Here is a 22,736-nt window from a genome sequence, read left to right on the forward strand (position 1 = left end):
CTCCTTCTCTCAGTTCTAGGATTTCAGGTAATCCACCAGTGAAGCGTTCATCGCTGCTCACAGCATAGCTCTTTAAGCAGTGTGGCTTCCTGTCGACTGCTATGCACTTCCTTACTGGGGACTGAAGTGTTGCTAGCTTTCTAGCATTGTGTTCGCTGACTTGGGCATTAGTTGAGAACACATGTAGTGCATCAGATGGATATGCAGGGTCACTTGAAGCTACTATGCATTCATTGAGGATGGCTATGTCTGCGTCTGTGTGTTCACCTACTCTGATCCTGTTGAGAAGTTCAGCAAAACTTTTGTCTTCTTTTTGGCGCATGATTTCCTCCAGCTCTATGATCAGAAAGTTATCCTTCCATAGTGAACCTGCCAGCCTTGTGAATAAATCTGTTGTTTCTTCAAATACGAATCTTTGACACACTGGTGCAAGCTGGTAGAGGTCCCCAAATGTCAGAACTGATGTACCCCCAAAGAGCTTGTTTACACCCTTGATTTCTCGTAGACGCTGGTCAATAGTCATGAAGAGATCACATCCCACCATGGAGATTTCATCAATAATCAAGATGTCAAGGTCCGTGAGTTTGCTGCGTAGAGTGTTTCTTTTCTCATCGCTTAGTTTCTTGTACACCTTGGTCTGTCCCAGGGGTAGAAGGAACGTTGAGTGTAAGGTGCTTGCCTGTATGTTGAATGCAGCCGTACCTGTTGGTGCTGTGAGTAAAACTCGGATTGCATCAGGGTTGGTTCTCTCATCTGTCAGTAATCTTAATGCCATCTGATATATAGCAGAAATTAAGTGTGATTTGCCTGTTCCTGCTCCACCAGTAATACACAAATGTACTGGCTCCCATTGGCAAGGAGATTTCTTACTCTTCACTATGTCAGCACACAAGTTGTAGACATATGTGAAAATCTGGTACTGGATTGTGTTGAGGGAGAATACCTTTTTTTTGTATTGTTCATCAGAAATGTACTGGGGTCTGTGTTCAATGGTAAGAGGTGATGACGAGGCCTGGCTCGATTCCCGCATCACCTCTGATTGCTCTGGGTGTGGTTGCAGAAAGCTGTGGTCAGGATGTTCCTCCAGTGGTTCAACGTGTGTGTCATCGTCCTCTTGCTGTGCTGCTGTGTCGAGTGTATCCCATGCATGTACTGGTGGCCCAGATTCTTCCATCTCTTGGATAGCATGCTCTATTATGTCACCATGTGACTCCAGTTGTGATCTTTTATCCAGAATTTGTTGAGAAATACTGGAGTAGTGGTCTCCATATGTCTCATGTCCATTCTTGAGATCACCCTCTTCATTTCGCCAGGGTAGGTACATCATCAGCATGTGATGGCAGTATTTCTCATACTCTTGTGTTTCATTGAACTTGTGGTACCTGATGATACATGGCTTGCGTCTTTTCTGCATGCAACCCATGCCATTTTGCAGTTTGATGATCGTTTGCTTGCCACTGTTTGTTTCAAGAAGATCTGGCTGGAATTCATCTGCCTCCTGTGGTTCTTCATTAGTACTCCTCTTAGTTGAAACATACCACCTGGCAAACTCTGTGAGCGTCCAGTCTTCTAGGTTTCTTGGTCTGTTGGCATATTTTTGTGGCATAGTCAGTGCAAAAACATCCTCACTGTCTGCATCTAGATTTTTCAGGATGTCATTTGGTTTGAGGAAGACCACTCTGTTGCTGGGAAGATCAGTTTGGATGAAAATTGTTTGGAATGTTGACCGATGGAGTGGAAGCCCAAGCACTCTATACACAGCCTCCTGAGCACTGACCTCTCTTGCATTGAGGAAATGACTTGCCACTTTTTTCATCTTTGTCTTTATGTCTGCATCTGACAGGGATTTACTGATTTCTTTCAGTGCCATTCCCATTTCACGTTCATCCTTTGTCACGTAAGAGATGATGTAATGAATGCAGGCATAAGGGTTGCAGACAAATTGCAGGTCCATATTGGCCTGCCATGATGCCAATATTGTGGTGTTGTATGTATTGATATTGGTTTCAGCTGGTTCTCTTTTGTAGACAATTGATTTGCCTCTCGTGTTGATGTGGAGTGCCTCATTGTAGTCGCTTTGACTGACATTTGCATTGTCCAACACATCTTCAACTGTTGCTCCGTCATTGCTTTCCTCTCCAAGAGCTTCTCTTACTGTTGTCATTATTTGTGTTGCCTTGTTAGTAATTCTGATGTTTTCTTTTGCGTCTTCAATTCGTGGTATATCTGCAACCACTGTAGCTGAAGCGATTGGTCTGGGATAGTTGAACCGGCACCTCTTTCCAGACTTGCGGCATGAAGGAGAATGTGTGTGTCTTTGCAATGTAGAGACAAGATCATGCATCTGTTTGTCATCATCTTGTGCAGGAAGCTTACAGGTCACATACTGATCAATAAAATTGACCACATTTTCCTCTGTGTCATCATGTGGGGGTGCTCCATCCACCCACAGTACACAGTGAGCATGGGGAGAGCCTCTCTGCTGAAACTCAATGCGATACATGTAATTGGTGACCTTTCCAAGGGGTTGCACTTTCGACAGAATGACATCACGAAATAGGCACTGAAGTCTGTGATCAAAGTGTCTTGCAGCAGTAACAGGATTTGATCCTAACAACTTGCATTTCTGATCCCAAGTCATGCTTGATATTTCATCATCTGTGAAATGCTGCCCTTGCTGCTGTCCAATCACTTTGAGTGTGTCATGCCACCGTAAGTCTGCTGCAGATAGGGTGAGGAACCATGTAAATAGTCCAAGTTGTTTCACTGCAGCCAGTATCTTGAACATGACACCCTGCCAGTAAGGTGGAGATCCACGAACTGTCTGCAACATGTTGTAGGCCTTGTCTCTGAATATGAAGTTTTTAAGTTTCTGTTGATCAGTGACCATCCCTGCTGTCAATCTCTCCCCATCTGTTGTACTGATCTTAGCTTTTCGAAGGGCAATAGACACGTTGTCCATTACTTGTTTGTGTTCAGTTACATACTGTGCAAAAAACAGGTATTCAATGTTTCTTGCAAATCGTGGATCCTTGTTTAACAGTCTTGCATTGAAATATTTCTTGACTGATAACTTGGTGTTACGCTCCACTTGGAAGCCATAATTGCCTGTTGGAAACAGACTTGGGAATGATTGTTCTTCGCAGTGGTCATCCATCATGATGCTTATTGGCCTTTTCCCTTCCCCTGGGGCAATGCTATATACACTATCAGAGCTTAGTGTGGGGTCACTACCTTGCACACATGTGTCGTATTGCAGGCCTCGTAGTCTATCCCTAGGATCTGTTTCCTCTCCATCTTGTTCATTTTCTTCATCTTCATCTGCCTTTTCAGTGCCTTCATTTTCAGATTGGAAAATGTTGTCTTCTTTGTTTACTTCAGTCAGTTCCTTCCAGACATCTTCATTTTCATCCTTGGAGTCCTCTTGCCAGTTTAAGTTCTCAATCATAGACCCATAGAATTTGTTGTTCCCCTTTAGGTACTCCAAGGCAACATGAACTGAGTTAGGCCGAATGTTCTGATAGGAAACATGACTCTTGAATTCCCTTTTTCTCTTCAACTTTAGCGGAATGATTCCAGCTTGTGATGGAGTTCTTGGTAGACTTGCACAGACCTGTTCTGCTGTAACTGGGATGTTTATGACAGCTCCTCGGATTCCTGCTTGTTTCCCTTTTGGAAGGGCTAAGATTTTCATGAAAGGATACCGTTGTGCTAGTAACCTTGCTTCAAGTTCCGTGAGGTCTTTCAGTTCATCTGGAATAGGAAATACTTGAAGCTTGTTGTTGACACACTGTGGTGGCATTTTATTTTTCTTCAAATAATTATGACATGTTTTACATATCCATTCCAGTCCACCATAGCTCTTTAAGTCTGTTGTGCAGGCATCTAGGACTGATGAATTGGTGCTGTAGGCAGTTTTACGGAAACCAAAAACTGACTCACGATACAGTTGCCGATGGCAACAGGTGCAAACATGTACTGGGGCTTGATCTTTGTGTTTCATAAAGTTTGAGATAACTCTCTCATGTGAAGAAGGAAAACGTTGAATCTGTTTTCTTTGCTTGTCATTTTCCTGTAGTTTTTCTTTTCTGTGTTTGTCCACATTTGAACGTTGGGCCAGTTTTCGAATTCTGCCTTTCTCTGCTTCTATTTCTTTCATTTCAGTTGTTTGTTCTGCACGGGTAGATGCTTTCCTTTTTCTGTCTTTCTCTGCTGTTGCGTCTTTCATTTCAGTTGTTTGTTCTGCACGGGTAGATGCTTTCCTTTTTCTGTCTTTCTCTGCTTCTTTTTCTTTCGTTTCAGGTGTTTGTTCTGCACGGGTAGATGCTTTCCTTTTTCGGTCTTTCTCTGCTGTTGTGTCTTTCATTTTTGCTGTCTGTTTTGAACGAAGTGAGGCTATTCTCTTTCTTTCTTTCTCTGCTTCTTTTTCTTTCATTTCACTTGTTTGTTCTACACGGGTAGATGCTTTCCTTTTTCTGTCTTTCTCTGCTTCTTTTTCTTTCATTTCAGGTGTTCGTTCTGCACGGGTAGATGCTTTCTTTTTTCTGTCTTTCTCTGCTTCTGTGTCTTTCATTTCTGTTGTCTGTTTTGAACGAAGTGAGGCTATTCTCTTTCTTTCTTTCTCTGCTTCTTTTTCTTTCATTTCACTTGTTTGTTCTGCACGGGTAGATGCTTTCCTTTTTCTGTCTTTCTCTGCTTCTTTTTCTTTCGTTTCAGGTGTTTGTTCTGCACGGGTAGATGCTTTCCTTTTTCGGTCTTTCTCTGCTGTTGTGTCTTTCATTTTTGCTGTCTGTTTTGAACGAAGTGAGGCTATTCTCTTTCTTTCTTTCTCTGCTTCTTTTTCTTTCATTTCACTTGTTTGTTCTGCACGGGTAGATGCTTTCCTTTTTCTGTCTTTCTCTGCTTCTTTTTCTTTCATTTCAGGTGTTCGTTCTGCACGGGTAGATGCTTTCTTTTTTCTGTCTTTCTCTGCTTCTGTGTCTTTCATTTCTGTTGTCTGTTTTGAACGAAGTGAGGCTATTCTCTTTCTTTCTTTCTCTTCTTCTTTTTCTTTCATTTCAGCTGTTTGTTTTGATCGAAGCAAGGCTTTTCTTTTTCTCTCTTTCTCCTTTTCCATTTCTTTTATTTCTGCAGGCTTCTTTTTCCGAGCTTCCATTTTTCTCAATCTGTCTCTTTCTTTAACCATCTGCTTTTGTTCAAGTGATTGTTTCATGCGATATTCAGCTTTCCTTTGTGTCTCTCTGCTTCTTTCCTCTTCTTTTCTCCTCTTTCTAGCACATGATGGTTCCTTGTCTTCACTCATCTTTCTTCGTCTGAATTCCACCTTTCTTTTTCTTTCTTCATTTTGCTTTTGTGACTGGTCTGCAAAATACCCAAATAATAGATTCTTTGGCTGAGTGCGAGTTGAAAGAATGGGTGACAAGCTTGATGGTGTAACCTCGAATAAGTCATTGGGAATGCCCAGACTAGTTGCCAATTGTTTGACATGGTTGACTACCTCGTGGATTGATAGAAATGAAAGAAGAAGTGCCTTGCCACCTTCGCTTAACATTCCCTCATCATCCCGGCTGTGGCTGTCGAAAATGAAGTACTTTGATGATTCCTGGAAGAGTCCAATTGTGTAGCTTGGTGTATGTGTGCCTATGGTGATAAATGCTGTTTGATGATGGAGCACTCCTTGTACAATGGCATCACGGAGGGTGTATTGCCCGCTGTCTGCATCTGTTTGTGCTGTGTGAATGGTACCTGCCATTGGATTCCCTCTTTTTAATCGATAAGTATTCAGATGTGTACTGTTGAATTCTGGCAGTTCAGTTATCATCAAATGTGTCATTGAGCTCTCTGCTGTTAGTTCACTGTACATCCTGGCTCCATATTGAAGAACATTATTGATGTCTGTGCTTGTCCAAGATACAGGATTTTGTTCTTTCGCTCTGAGAAGAAACTGTAGGACATTGCATGTGCATTGATTTCCAGCTGCATCACCATAAATGGCATTGCCTTGGTTGTAGTCAGCTCTTGCGACAGTTCTTTTAGTTTGTCTTGCTACTGTGGCCTGGTGCTTGGAGTTCTTCATCTTGTTTTTACTCCTACCAGTAAAAGAAAAACAACATAAAATGAATTAGATTCATAAGAAAAATAACATAAAATAAATTAGATTCATAAGAAAAAAACATATTCTATCAATACTTGTTTTACAATATGTGTAAAATTTGTATTAAAGTTTTTTAAAGTAAAAAATATGCTACATGTATTTCACTTAGGTATATTTCTTATTATCATACAAAAATAAAGTATTTACCTTTAAATTCAGTATGATGTTTATATGTTACCTTTGTACTCTTCAGCAATTTCTGTCTGGTTTCTGTGAAGTTCTTGTAATAGTACAGGTTCCGCGAAGCATTACATCACTGAGTTGAGGCTGTGCGTACAGTAAATAAACAAAAAATTGAATATCTTATTTCTTAAAAATATGGAATAAAACATTGGAATGAATGAAATAAAACATTTATCTAAATTAAAGCTCCACACATACTTTTTTGGTGATGACCTGTTCGGGCCACCAAATTTATCAAATTGTATTTTTTGTGGCCCAACAGTGGAAAATGGTTGCCCAGAACAAAGAAAAACTTACATTTTATGTGCATCATTTAAAAATTTGGGTTGCCTGATTGAGCCACCAGATTGACCAGAATCAACCTTTAATTCAAATCTGGTGGCTTGAAGCCAAGTTTTGGTGGCCCTGGACCACCGGGACAGTGCTATTGTAGAGCCTGTTTGAATACTTATGCTTAATAATACATATGAAGTTCACATTAAGGATTTAAAGTGAAAAATATTATTTCACTTCAGTATATTACTCATTCTCATACCAAAATGAAGTATTTAATTTTAGATTCAGTATGATGTTTGTATGTTACACTAGGCATTACTTCACTTAGCGGGGGTATGCAGTATGTTTCAATGATTCTTGTGATACTACATGTACATACCTATAAGTATTCTGGATTCCTTCTTTTTTTTTGCTGCTGAAGGAAGCTTGCATGACCTGTAGTTTTCAGTCTGTGTTTTCATGACTTGCCATCAATGTTCTTTCCCATTTGTAGCATAGCCTAGTCACAAAACAAATGAAATACTGTAATATAATATGCTAATTTATATAACCAGTAAAAAGGGCTCAAAATTATTATTTTTTATTATCATTTCAGGGGGGGGGGGGGGTAGCAAAAATTTCCAAAAGTGTTCCCATTTTGTTTTGCTCCCCCTAAACAATAAAATGCATAAAAATGAGTGTTGAATTGACTGACCTACTTACGTCAGTTGACTCACATTGTGGTTGAATCTGGATGTGTGCCTGGCCATTACCTTGGCTAGCCATGGACTTGTTAATTTTGAGCCCTTCTTAGATATTATTTTATGGGTTAAACCCATAAAATAATGTTGACATCTATTACACATTGATCCTTTAGCCATACTACTGACTACCTGATGATATATTGAACGAAAATATTTCAGTACATCAATAAATATCGTGGATTATTGATAATACTGAAATATACTACAACATGGATCGGAACTCTCAATTTCAAGGTATTGGAAGGGATATTATGAAGATATGAATATTCTAAAACGTTAGAAAATAATTTATCAGCAAATATAGGCTGATATGATCGAGATCTTATTGTGCACATGTTCTGAATTTTGAAATTGTCTTTACTTCTTTTAATAGAAAATGTCATGAAAACAAAACCACAAAAATTCTGCATTTATTCCATTAACAGATTGAAATTCTAGCAAAAGAGCAGTATTTTCTGCAAGTTTCCAGCTTTTATCGTAAAATATTTTCTTTGAGAAAACACGTTATCATACTGCCCATATGCTGAGAGTTACCAAGCTGTTCCAATAAGGTGATCCTTAGCCACTCTGCTGTCCCATTTGCTTTACAAATTCTTGAAGATAAAATTATTTGTTGGACTGCATGAAAGAGTATTTCCATTCTCCTTTTTAATTGAGTGCAAAATTGCAACAGTACTTCTGTATGATATATTTGTAATTTGTGCAGTTTACTATTAATTGTTTTGCACATGTGATAGCAGAGTGTTACCGGCACCACGACGGGGACGTGGATCACATTCTCCAAGATATGTACATGTACACACTGTAATATCCAAGTCCTAATCTCGGATAAGTGATGTACATATCTTGGAAGGTGCCATGGTTTTGTTTTTTTTTCCATCTTTAATTCCCAATGAACATACATTGTAAGCATTGAACATAAACGCTTTTCTTGATGGAACAACTGAGTGAGAGTATTGGTACATATTACCTCAAAGACTTGGTCTTAAAGCATTGTATTTGAAGCATATTGGTGCACAAGCTTATGAATTACACATACTTTGCTGATGATATCTTTCCTTCATATGAAGTGGTCTTGAATTTACAACAATCAAATATCACACTTTTTTTACACAGGTGAAGAACTGTCATTTAATACACTTTGGGCATAACTCTATGTTTCTGCTAAATCGTCATTGACTTGATTCTTTTTTCTTTTTTTTTCTCAATAGAGAACTTTACATTGTTTGACAACAATTGCATTGGCAGTTCTCTCTTCCTTCCTTGTGTTGAGAAGAAGTTTAAGATTATGTGAAGACATAATATGTGACAAAGTATAATGGTGCCTCCATATGATCAGTGCATCAAGTACCTCTCTACATGATAACTTTGCGCAGGCACAAATCTTAGGCACAGAACCAACTGTCAAAACAGACTGTACAAGATCAATTTTGATAGTGATTTTATGCATGCAAAGGTTTTATTCCCTCTGACTGTCCACATTACCAAAATCTAAAGCTCCCTATACACTGTCTATTTCTTTTAACAGTGTGAAATGCTCATCTGTCAATTCTTTACATCTTACAGTTTTGCTACATTTGTCTTTATAGGTGTCGGTCACCTACTGTAGCTTGCCTTTCTCAGCAGTGTGCTACTTATATTACAATTTAAGATAGCTAATCCCATTTGCTGTATTGTCAATTTTGTCCACATGTTCTCCAATGAGCTACATCTCATCTTCTTGGTAATTGGCCTTTGGCAGCTTTTTGGTGCATATTATTCACACATTTTTGCAAAATACTTTCCCAGCATAATTGCATGGAACTTACTCTTATCCCACTCGTCATCTTTGAAGTAAAATAAAAGATTGAAAAAAAATATATACACACATACATACATTAAGAAACTGGCTAATCCCTTTCTTCAGTTTCTGGTGCATAATAGTCACACATTTGTACAAAAAATATTCTCAGCATAATTGCATTGAACCTACTTTGATGCAATGAACTTATCCTTGTCTCACTTGTCATCTTTGAAGTAAAATAAAAGATTCAAAAACATATATTCATACATACATTAAGAAACTGGCTAATCCCTTTCTTCAGTTTCTGGTGCATAATAGTCACACATTTGTACAAAAAATATTCTCAGCATAATTGCATTGAACCTACTTTGATGCAATGAACTTATCCTTATCTCACTTGTCATCTTTGAAGTAAAATAAAAGATTCAAAAACATATATTCATACATACATTAAGAAACAGGCCTATCCCTTTCTTTAGTTTCTGGTGCATAATATTCACACATCATTCTCAGGATAATTGCATTGAATCTACTTTAATACAATGAACTTATCCTTATCTCACTTGTCATCTTTGAAGTCAAATAAAAGATTTAATAAATGTATACACACATACATACATTTCAAAACTGGCCAATCCCTTTCTTCAGTTTCTGGGACATAATAGTCACACATTCATGCAAAAAACATTCTCAGCATAATTGCATTGAACCTACTCTAATGCAATGAACTTAATAGCCTTATCTCACTTGTCATCTTTGAAGTCAAATAAAAGATTAAAAGAATATGGACATACGTTCATGAAGAAAATGGCCAATCCCTTTCTTCAGTTTCTGGTGCTTAATATTCACACAGTCATACAAAATACATTCTCAGCATAATTGCATTGAACCTACATTAATGCAATGAACTTATCCTTATCTCATTTGTCATCTTTAAAGTAAGATAAAAGATGAAAAAAATAATGTACATACACACGGCCAATCCTTTTCTCCAATTTCCACTGCATAATATTCACACATATGAGCTGTGTTCAATTCGCCTGTACATCTTTTGGTTCTTGTACTTGGAATCTAGTTTGCATTCATTGATTGATTTAATATGCAATGTCACGTTAGCCTCATTCAAATTTCCTGGCTGTTGGAAAATAAACTTTGTCATTGAGGTATTGTGGAATATGTCAGTAAACATATTATGATAACAATCCATACTTTCTGGTGCCTAATACTTACATTCATGTGTGTTATAAAATTTTTTGTTCTACATCGATACATCAGACCCATCCTCATTATACTTGTCATATTCTTAGTAAAGTATAGTTGAACTTCAGAAAACTACTACTGCACATTGGTCAAGATCTGCTTCAAACATTCCTCATAAATTATTTCTGGTTGTCTTCTTGCTTCTCCTCTTCCTCGCTATCCGTTTCTGGGAATAGCGCTGACATGCTTAACTGTGAACTTTCTACATCCTCCTCCAATTTTGTAATCTTTTCCTTTAAGTCATCATTCTCTTTCTGCAGTTCTCCCTTCTCTTTCTTTAAGGACCAGTTGGTCTTGGCCAACTGGCTATTATGCCTCCTCAGTTCTTTCACAACATTGTTAGTTTCGTTTGCTTTACTGTCGATTTTCTCCACATATTCTCCGATTAGCTTGATGCCCTCTTCCTGGCTGAAAGATCCATGGGCCAGTCTGGTACAGATCCCTGTTATGCACAGCGCTGCACTCTTGATGTCATAGACAGGGTCCTTCTCCGCATGAGCCATGTCTAATGAACGAAAAGAAAGAAAAACACAATTTTTATTTATTCAATGTGGGACTGCATTCTATTTGAACATTTTGAGCCTTAATTGTTTTCCAAAGACAAACTAAATTATTTTGTATTTTCCTGCCCCATCCTGTTGTATTTTCAGACTACTTGAAAGTGATTCGTACAAAGAAATCCTCAACTTATACCAAAATGTTTATGCTATACTTTCTGAAAAAAATCAAGTGAAAATATTCACTCTAAAAAGAGTGAATACAAAAAAGAGTAAATTTCGAGTGAAATTGGAGTGCATTTTGAGTGAAAATGTTCATTTTCACTCATTTTGGAGTGACGTCAGGGATCACTTGAAGATTTTTGGAGTGATCCCTGAGGTCACTCTCAAACAAGTGAAAATTAGCAATCACTCAAATTCACTCCAATTTCACTCAAAATTCGCTCTTTTTTTGTATTCACTCTTTTTTGAGTGAATATTTTCACTCGATTTTTTTTTAGAGAGTATGAAAGGTCCTCTTTATCTGTTCTGGGCCTTATAGGGATTGTACAGTACTGGTTGAGGTAGGGATTCATGTTTTGAACATTCCTAAGTGAGATAATGAAAAGCCTCTTACAAAATATGTAAGAGCATGTAACTTTAAGAAGGATTCAATGTTTATTTGATGAAAATTGGTTTTCAAATGGCTGAGATATCAAAAAAAAATGCTAGTAATAAAAGGCAACATGCCACAACTTTATTAGGATATCTTTGTTTCACCTTACTTTTGGATATCTCAGCCATTTCAAAATTGATTTTCATCTAATAAACTTTTGATACCCCTTAGAACTGCATACTCTTTGACATCTCATAGAGTAGTTTCTGAATATCTTGTAAAACGTTAAAGACTAAATCTTCACCTCGACCAGAACTGTACACACCCTTGAAAAGTTTTGGTTTATGTGAACAGAAGTCGACTCCATTTATGTCTCATTTGGGGAACTGATGATTTTTACTTGACTTTTGACCCTTTTATAAGTTTATGCATTGAGTAATTTTCAAGGTATTGAGAAAAAGTATAATTTCAGTATCAAATGGGAAAATAGCATTATCTAAACCTGGCCTTTGACCTTTGACCTCACAGTTCCAAAGAGAATCACTGTTAGGTTGAACATGCATAAATATGTAAGTTTCATGATGATACCTTGAGTTACTTTCGAGATATGGAGGAAAAAGTGCAAATTAGCACTTTCACTTGACCTTTGACCTTTTGGCAAGAAACTTCCCCCAAAATATATATTGGGTAATACATGCAATACATCAAAAAAAAAAACAGGCATATTGCATTTTAAGGAAAGTAGTGATATTTTGAGGAGTTGACCTTGACCTTTGACCCCCTGACCTTTGACCCATGACCCCCAACTTCCCTAGATAATCACTGCCCATCGGTACAAGCATATATACTAAGTTCCATATTGGCGTTCATTTTCTAAACTCCCTCCATGTATAATATGAAAATTTCCTTTTATTTGAATTGTAAGCATATAAATCGATGATAAAATGATCACATTGACTTTCAGGTTACGTAGCAGTAACCTGTGATTGAATTGAGTACTATCTTTTGCTGTATTAAAAGGATAGTACAGTATTGGTGGAGATGAGAATTGGGCTTTAAACTTTTTGCGAGATGCCGAGAAAACACATACGAAATATTACTTGACATATCATTTTGAGAGAAATTCATAGTTTATTTGATGAAAATCAGGTTTGGAATGACTGAAACATAAAAAAAAGCACATTGCAAAACAAAGCGATCATAATAAAGTGTGGGTCCCACACTTATGAGAATCGCTCTGTTTTGGATATTTCAGCCATTTCAAAACCAATTTTCATCAAATAAACATTGAATTTGTCATGGAATAACATGATCTTTTATAATTTATAAGAGGTTACTTATTATCTCACCAAAAACTATTGAAACCTGAAATTGGGTCTCAACCAAAACTGTACGATCTCTTTAATGTGCTACATGCAGTTAAATCCATAGATCTATTTTTTATGTACCTAGATTGTATTCAAACCCTGTATGTGCTGCAAAAGACATTGCATTCATGGATGCCTCTTACGTGCTGAATGCAAATGACTCTTGCTAGACCCTACCATGTTGTTATAGGTTGCCAATCCTAGTCCTGTTCTGTAGGGAGTTTAGGACTACTGAAACTGAAGACTACCATCTGTTATTGTAGATGTGCTGATCCAGTTATTGTTCATATCTACTTTTTTTTTCATTTAATAGATTAAGATTCTCTTTAAATCCTATATGTGCTGCAAAAGGCATTGCATTCGTGAGTGCCTCTTACGTGCTGAATGCAAATGACTCTTGCTAGACCCTAAGTTTAATCCTACCATGTTGTTAGGTTGCCTATCCTAGTGCCGTTCTGTAGGGAGTAACAATTCTAGTGTTGAGGCTTTTCCTCGGATCACTGATACTCCTGATACTAGGCACCGTGTTTCTTATTTATCACTTGTGTATGACCAGGAAATCTGTATTCGTACGTCCTACTAGGGCTGTTGGACTTCAGCCACGATCTTCGAAACGTACTAGCCCAGAATTCTTCTGTCAGGTCATATTCACGGATTATACTCACTTTCAGGATCAGAAGTTGTAGAACAAGGTGCAGGGACTTCACTCAGCTCAGGATCAGCAGTTCTTGAAATGGTGCAATAACTGATAACAGCTCAGGATCAATTGACTTTATGTCATGATCATTCCATATTTATATTGTCTTGGAGAATCCTACACACATTTCCAATTTCCAATCATACATCTTCCCGGTAAAATAGACCAATCAACATGAAGAAGCATTGCTATCACTTCCTTTTGTCTCTTTACTTTATGTAAAATAGGATTCAGTGCTCCTCAGAATTTCACCATGTTCAGTGAGCCAGCCAATCACAGCTTTCACCCAATCACACATCTTCCCGGTAAAATAGACCAATCAACATGAAGAAGTATTGCTATCACTTCCTTTTGTCTCTTTACTTTATGCAAAATAGGATTCAATGCTCCTCAGAATTTTACCATGTTCAATGAGCCAGCCAATCACAGCTCTTCCAATCATACATTTTCCCAGTAAAATAGACCAATGCAAGTGCCAGCAATGCTTCTTTGTGTTTATTGGTCTATTTTTCTGGGAAGATGTGTGATTGGCTGGCTCACTGAACATGGTAAAATTCTGGGGAACATTGAAGCCTACTTTGCATACAATAGAGTCAAATGCAAGTGATAGCAATGCTTCTTCATGCTGATTGGTCTATTTTACCGGGAAGATGCATGATTGGAGGAAAGCTGTGATTGGCTGGCTCACTGAGTGTCTGAGGAGCACTGAATCCTATTTTGCATATTAAGAGACAAATGCAAGTGACAGCAGTGCCTCTTCATGATGATTGGTTGGTTTTACCAGGAAGATGTGTGATTGGAAGTTGGAAATGTGTCTAGGATTCTTCCAGACAATATAAATGTGGGAAGATCGTGACACAAAATCATTTGATCCTGAGCTGTTAACAGTTGTTACACCGTTTCAAGAACTGCTGATCCTGAGCTGAGTGAAGTCCCTGCACCTTGTTCTACAACTTCTGATCCTGAAAGTGAGTATAATCCGTGAATATGACCTGACAGAAGAATTCTGGGCTAGTACGTTTCGAAGATCGTGGCTGAAGTCCAACAGCCCTAGTAGGACGTACGAATACAGATTTCCTGGTCATACACAAGTGATAAATAAGAAACACGGTGCCTAGTATCAGGAGTATCAGTGAACCGAGGAAAAGCCTCAACACTAGAATTGTTACTCCCTACAGAACGGCACTAGGATAGGCAACCTAATAACATGGTAGGATTAAACTTAGGGTCTAGCAAGAGTCATTTGCATTCAGCACGTAAGAGGCACCCATGAATGCAATGTCTTTTGCAGCACATATAGGATTTAAAGAGAATCTAAATCAAAAAAGAAATAGATCTGAACCATAATTGGATCAGCACATCTACAGTTGTACAATAGCAGATAGTACACGCTGTATCTTAAGTTTCAGTAATGACTCATTACACTTACAGAACAGCACTAGGATTGGCGACCATACTCTATGGTAGGGTTACACTTGCATGAGTAGGTTTAGCAATAGCTCATTTACATTTAGCATGTAATAAGCATCCATGAATGCAATGTCTTGAATTGCATCAGAAACAGGATAAGGGGTAGGCCGAATGCGTAAAAGACTAGTAGCAAATGCTTTTGCTAGCCTTATGCTTGAAATAAGGAGTTGCTTGTGAGCAAAAGCTTTTGCCAACAAGCACAAGCAATATCTTACTGGTTGTTAGCAATTGCTCTGGTACCAAGCATTTGCTTAAAAATGTATGCGTAAAATATACAACTGTAACTCTCTCTTTCTTTTTCTTTTTATGCCTCCGCAACGAAGTGGCCGGAGGCATTTTGTTTTCGGGTCGTCCGTCCGTCCGTCCGTACGTCCGTACGTACGTGCGTCCGTCCCGTTTTGTTTTTGTTGATATCTCAAGAACCGTGTGGTGGTTTTACATCAAACTTGGTATGAGGGTATATCCTTGGGGGATAATACTTTGTGTGGATTTTAGGGTCACAGGGTCAAAGGTCAAAGGTCACAGGTTATTTTGTGAAAAAAAATTGAAATTTCATGTTTTTCTCCATATCTCGCAAATGGTTCAAGGTATCTTCATGGAACTTAGTATATATGCTTGTACCGATTGGCAGTGATTATCTAGGGAAGTTGGGGGTCATGGGTCAAAGGTCAGGGGGTCAAAGGTCAAGGTCAACTCCTCAAAATATCACTACTTTCCTTAAAATGCAATATGCCTGAAGGTTTTTTTTTTTTTAAACTTGATGTATTGCATGTATTACCCAATATATATTTTGGGGGAAGCTTCTTGCCAAAAGGTCAAAGGTCAAAAGGTCAAGTGAAAGTGCTAAATTGCACTTTTTCCTCCATATCTCGAAAGTAACTCAAGGTATCATCATGAAACTTACATATTTATGCATGTTCAACCTAACAGTGATTCTCTGTGGAACTGTGAGGTCAAAGGTCAAAGGCCAGGTTTAGATAATGCTATTTTCCCATTTGATACTGAAATTATACTTTTTCTCAATACCTTGAAAATTACTCAATGCATAAACTTATAAAAGGGTCAAAAGTCAAGTAAAAATCATCAGTTCCCCAAATACCTGCACTCTGACATTTTAATCATTCATCCAATTGAACCTAGTTCTAGGAAAGTAAACATTCAGCACATTTGTGTCAAACCTGTCATTTTAATATTTGCCAATTGTGTGAAACTGTCATCACACATTGTCAGGACATTGTACTATAGACCTATTAGGAGAACCATGCATTGTGGCGGAGGCATATCAGTAGCCGTAGCGATATATCTAGTTTTTCCTTCAAATTAGTCACACACTTCTCTAAAGAGGAGAAACATTAATGCCTGTTACTTCTGAATTGGTTTTTGCTTAAACATGTTTCAATGTTGGTACTCTTGTATATGAATGTATTTCATCCAATTTTTTTTAAGACCCACCAGGTCGGCGTTCATAAGATAATGTAGCTGATTTTTTGCCTTGCCTTTTGATTGTAATTCTGCTTGTTTTATTTGAGGTGAAAGCTATGAGGTCCAAGGAACACAAAAGTCGTTACAGTCAGCCATTTTCAATGGGAAATGTTAAAGATTTCCGTTGGGATGAACTCATTGATGAAACGGAGAAAGACATGCCGATCACATTTGGCTGCATGTCAGCCATATTGCCATCTACCGAACGAATCAAGGAGCACATGGGGAGACTGAAAGGCAAGATAGGCGCAAAAAGGTATGACTTACAATATGTAAATGTGACCCGCTACAACAAATGGATCCAAAAGGCAGGGGAGGACAATTTTCTGAAAATGGCATGTCCTTCCAACGTTCTCATGGTCAAGGGGAGGCAAGATAGTTTTCACTGCCTGACAATAGAAGACCTTCTGACAATAGTGACAATAGCGACCTCCACCATGTTCATTGAAGATTAGCGCCAGCGGTCCATGCATGACCAATCGGTAATCAGGATGCCACGCACTGACCAATAAGATCACTCCCTCGTTTGTAAGGGCGGAGTCAAGCTGCGGCGCTAAATCCAAATCTTTGGACATGTTTCTCTTACATTGAAAGTCGGAAAATCATGACTCAGAAAAACGCTGATTTCTTTCCTTTCCTCTGATCATTTAGCTTTGAAACTTCGGCAGATGATGAACAAAACATTAGACTACAAAATTATGCAAAAAACAGAAATCCGATTGCTTTGACCAATTTTGATGATGTGACTTCAAACTCGATTTTCTGGGCTCGGCTGTCAGTGACTTTAGGATCCTTTTGTTGTAGCGGGTCACATATGTCGCATGGGGGCACTGCTAGATAAAAAACGAGCACATAAACCCCCACTTTTAATTGTTTTTCTGGAATTAGTATAAAGACTTCCTCTACAATGTGGTCAAGTTTCGTGAAAATGACATGGGTTTTGAATGTACAGCATAAGTTTATGGACCTTGTCCTTTAGCTCACCCCTAACAGAAAACATCCCTGACAAGGATTTGAGAGATTTCGATGTTTTCTGCGGTGTGAGTGGGCTGGTTGCTCAAGAATGAGATTGTGAACCCAACTTTGAAACCTTTTCCTCATTTTGGGTACCTTTCTGTACAATTCTTGCAAATGTGGAGAAAATAATGTGGATTTTGACAGAATTATGGGGATTTAAAGTTTATCATTGCAGATTTTGTTGCCAGTCATGATCTTGATAATGTAACGCTATCTTTTGGTACTGGACGGCAGATTGTCATTTTCTTCTAAGTCTCGTAAAAGAAGTTGTTACCATGGTGATTGTCAGTGCTGACAACTTGTATGCGCTGACAAACGTTGATGAAGCACACCCCCCCCCCCCCCCCCCCTTTTCACTTTATTTTGAGTCCTGACAAACTGGGCCTATGATTTTATGTTGCATATGATTGTGATGCACAGTCACATATTTGGGTGACCTTTAAGTGCCTGGTACAACACTCTCACCCTAGGCACACTCGTCTTTCATCATCCGTTACCTTTACTCAACCACACACAAAAAAAAACAAACTAGCTGGCAATGCAGCTTTCTCTTCTTCTGCTCCTAGGCTGTGGAATAAACTCCCTCCTCCTCTCAGATCATCACCAACACTTGATCATTTCAAACAAAACTTGGAAGACTATTTATTTTGATGTCCCTATGTGCACTGGACGTGGACTGTCGCTGCCTGGTACTGTATTTTGTATATATTCTATCTCCTGTGGTGACCAGGGATGACATGTCATAGCGCTTTGTATCCAGTGGAAAAGGTGTTCTATAAATGTCTATTATTATTAGTATTATTATTATTATTATTATTATTATTATTATTATTATTATTATTATTATTATTATTATTATTACTACTATTATTATTATTATTACATTATTATTATTATTGTTATCATTATTATTATTATTATTATTATTATTATTATTATTATTATTATTATTGTTATTACATTATTATTATTGTTATCATTATTATTATTATTAGTAGTAGTATTGTTATTATTATTATTGATATTATAATTATTATTATTATTATCATTATTAAATCCTTTGTAATCATTTCTCTACCAAGGGATATGACTGATAAAGAGGCTCAGGCCTATCTTAATCGCCGACTGGGGCAGATGGTGGCCATTGGTCTGTTCACGAATCGTCCTCGCATTTTCAAGTTTGTGCAGACGTGTATGGGCTTTGAGCTGTGGCGGCAAGGCGCATCGACCAAGGTGTTCCGTATGCTGAATTACAGCGGCATCTGCTTGAGCATAGCTGCCGCAACCGGTTACGTGGACTCGCTTACAGAAAACCATGACGAGAAACTAAAGGAATGGAAAAAGACGTTCGAGGTGATGTACTTTACACACACTGTATATTTCGTGAGGTTTTTTTGTCGAGCCCACTGGAGGTGAGGGGAGACTAAGGGATTGCCTGCGGCGTCTGTCTGTCCGTCGTCTGTCCGAAACACCACAAAAACTTCAATAACTCTTTACTCTGGGCTTCAATTGCAATCAAACTTTGAAGGAAGAGGGGTCATACAAAGTTTCACATTTCATCATATATGAAGGTCATCTCAAGGTCAAAGCTCACAGGCAGAGGTCAAAGAACTTTAGGGCTCAATGTTAAGTTTTTGTGGCGCATTTCTATTATGGGTCATAACTTTTGATCCATAACTCCATTTGTGACCAATCTTGGATGGTAGATGTCCTTTGGGGAGTGGATGGTCACCACAAGGTCAGTGGTCACAAGCATGGGTCAAGAACTTTTAGAGCCCAATGTTAAGTTTTTATGGTGCGTTTCTATTATGGGTCATAACTTTTGATCCATAGGTCCGTTTGTGACCAAACTTGTATGGTAATGTCCCTTGGGGAATGGATGGTCACCACAAGGTCAAAGGTAATGGGCAGGGGTCAACGCCCAATGTTAAGTTTTTATGGCACATTTCTTTTTTGCCATTAATTTTTACCCTTTTATATCTTTTTTTTATCTGTTTTTTTTTTCTTTTTTTTAATCTGTTATATCCCATTCCCATTCAATTTCTTGTACGCGAATGGGCGAGACACATTATGGCCCTTGCCTTGTTTTTTTTTCCCGGATATGATGCGCTTTAAAATAGAAACATCAGTATTAAGCGCTATATAAATGTTATTCATTATTCATTATTATTCATTTTCTGTTTTCCAAAAATGTGTCGAGTCGGGAGCTATTCGTAAAGTTGTTCAAAAAGCATGCAAAAATTGGAATTTTGATCCTGACATGAATGCTGTGTGCACAGGTGCATTTCTCTGTTACGTACTTTACATCACAATCGCAAATACAGCTTCTCACGGAATTGTCTGAAAGTTGCGATTTCAAAAAAACATGACTCCCGTAATGTATGCCATACACATTTGTATGTTCTCAATTGTTTATGACCCAGCATCACAAAATCACCAAAACCTCAGCTGACATTCATTTTCAGTTCAGGGCAAACACTACAAAAGCAGACTCTATGCTTAAAAATGATGTATTGCTCTGTACAAATGTTTTTTTTTTTCTTACCTGCCTGAATTATTTTTGTTGTTAAATGAGGAGAAAAATAGACTTGAAACTTGTGAAACAAAAAAAAAACATTCATTTTGAAAAAGTGATTAACTGGGTACTAAGAAGAGAGAAATGCAACTTGTGCTTACACAGTTGATTATGTTTTTTGCAGAAAATATGAAAGAAAACTAAAAATTGACGAGGTTGATCCATTTCACCTACAAAGTATTGTAAGTCTTTGTGTGAAATCTGGACATGCACTTTTTATGGTTTTGTGATGCATGGTCACATTTGTAATTAAACTATTGCAAGTACAATTGTACACTGTAGATTACTACAATGTTACACACTGTGGACACTGATACAGTATCCTGGAATATCTCCAAACAACCGAATACAATAATTATAGATCCGCATTTCTTTGAATATCTTACAATTAAAAACAAAACAAATAATAATTTTTAAAAAACCTGATTGTGATGAAAATATAGATTTTACATAATTGAATTTGCTTGCCAGTACCGTAAGTGTTGGTATTACAGTATCATGATTAAAATGATTGTCAACTGTGTCAGAACCATTAAATTATTTTGTCCAGTACACTCCCAATGACTCAAAAGTCATACATATTTTGTGTTCCCTCAGTTCTATTGTGACAAAAGTAATAACAGAAAAAAAGATATGTAGAATTCCTTTGTACCATTTATGGACATTTAGCAAAATATTCCTGTACGCAGGACGCGATACCTAATGCTAGAACCAAAGGTGACCAGAAGCGAGTTGTTACTTCTGCTCCAACGTTTGGCTTGCACTTCAATCGCGTGCTGGAAGAGACCGAATCACCACACCTGGGAGGGACGCCGGGTAACAAGTTCTTCGTGCAACAAACCATGTGTTACGCTGCCAAGGACCGCGTGCAATACAGGATGATGACCTCTACAGTGGCCACTGCTGCTCATGCGGCCGAGACTCTGGACGCCTTCACGTTTCTGCCCGCCCCTGACGTCCTAGACAGGCAGCGGTTGCGCCTTGTGGACGTCGTGGCCAACATCATGAGCAGGCACATGACTTTCTTACAGGATCTGTCGCGTGACCTTCCCATTGCTCAAGGGCATGAGAAGAGTGACTGTATGTCACAAAAGTCTGAACTGGTAAGGAGTGTGATTAGGGCCAAGCTATGTATGGACAGGATTGCTCCTTTTTTATTGAAGGAAACCAAAACCCAAAGAGCAATGTGGATTGAGTGAAAGCACCAACATTAGTAGAACACATTGGTGAGAGTTTGAAGAAAATCAGACATTAGATGCAAAAGTTATGAATTGTTAAAATTTGGGTGTTGGAACCGTTGGATGAGGAGACTACAATATGACGTCATGTGTGGACAACAATATGAAGGAAATACAAGGGGAATTCCACAAAAATTCATTTTTCTTGAAAATTGCACTTTCCAGTAACTTGATACTTACTGACATACTGTAAACGTCAATATTTTCGCGCGATTAATTTTTCGCGCTGAGCGGCTCGAAAACATATTCGCGGGTTCTTAAATTCGCGCTCCGCAGCGGGTTAATACACAGTCGCTGTTTTCATCCAGCGATGCCAGCGTATGAAAGCGACGTAGCGAGCGGCGCGAGTGTGAGTACAAGCGCTCAACTACACGATGTACGTAGTACATGTACACTGTACACGTATTTTACTCGATACATGTACTGTAGTACTAGTACTGTAGTCGCGGAGATGTAGCACATCAATCGGCCATGGGCTCGGTGCGTGCGGTGCGTGCGATGATACTGCTAATATGCGTAAACATGTCTGTACTATGTAGCAGTATCATCGACGAAGCGCACGCAATTCAGGCCGTTCAAAATGTGCATAGAAAATTGCGAAGATATAATATTCGCGCGTTTTTGAATTCGCGCTAGCCGAACGTAGCGCGAAATCCGCGAAAATTAATGTACCGCGAAAATTTCCACGTTTACAGTACATAATGTCTGTAAAGGGTAGCAATTATCCCCCTGGGTTCTGAAAGTGGTTAGTCAATTTCAATGAATTGTTGTAGAATTCTCTTTGTATTTTCTTTATATTGATGTCCACACATTCATGATGTCATTACACCAAAACTTCAAAAATTCATAACTTTTGCATCACTTGTCAGATTTTCCTCAAACTTTCACTGATGTGATCTACCATTGTTGCTGCTTTCATTCAATCCACATTGCTCATTGGGTTTTGGCTTCCTTTAAAGGGGCATTCCAGACAATTGTTGAAATTTCACATCATGTGCATGATATTGATAGCTCCATGTACAAATTTGTAAAATTTATCGTGGTCCTTGAGCAGAGAAATCAGTACTTTGAAGAACCTTGAACGAATTACGCTTAACAAAGATGATGACATAGGAGGCTCACATATTTCAAAAATGTTGCAGTGTAGTTTTATTATGATACCACTTGCTTAACAATGTCGCATGTGTATAATCTATAATGCATGGTACCATCTTTATTTTGCTTCCTTTGAGCCCTGTACCATGTACCTCATGCATTCTTATGGTGAGGCTGTCATGTCATCATCCTCATTCATTGCAATTTGCTATGAATTTCAAAATTGTTAATATTCTTCATCCAAATCATATTGAATTTGAAACTCTATACTCAGTATATAGTGTAAACTAATTTATGCTTGTTC

General features: G+C 38.2%; 1 protein-coding gene across 1 annotated transcript in view; it reads left to right on the top strand.

Moving 5' to 3' along the window:
- LOC139720136 (uncharacterized) overlaps nt 1-22,418 on the top strand; it is a 48,916-nt gene extending 26,498 nt beyond the window's left edge. The window contains exons 12-15 of the mRNA XM_071631507.1: nt 16,555-16,763; nt 18,607-18,877; nt 20,789-21,202; nt 22,392-22,418. Of these exons, the coding sequence (XP_071487608.1) occupies nt 16,555-16,763; nt 18,607-18,877; nt 20,789-21,202; nt 22,392-22,418 (921 nt within the window). The remainder of the gene's footprint in view (nt 1-16,554; nt 16,764-18,606; nt 18,878-20,788; nt 21,203-22,391) is intronic.
- The last annotated feature ends 318 nt before the right edge of the window (nt 22,419-22,736 follow it).

The sequence above is a fragment of the Diadema antillarum genome, unplaced genomic scaffold (assembly GCF_040938485.1).
Source record: "Diadema antillarum isolate AM-2024a unplaced genomic scaffold, OU_Dant_1.0 scf00000122, whole genome shotgun sequence".
Classification (NCBI taxonomy): Eukaryota; Metazoa; Echinodermata; class Echinoidea; order Diadematoida; family Diadematidae; genus Diadema; species Diadema antillarum.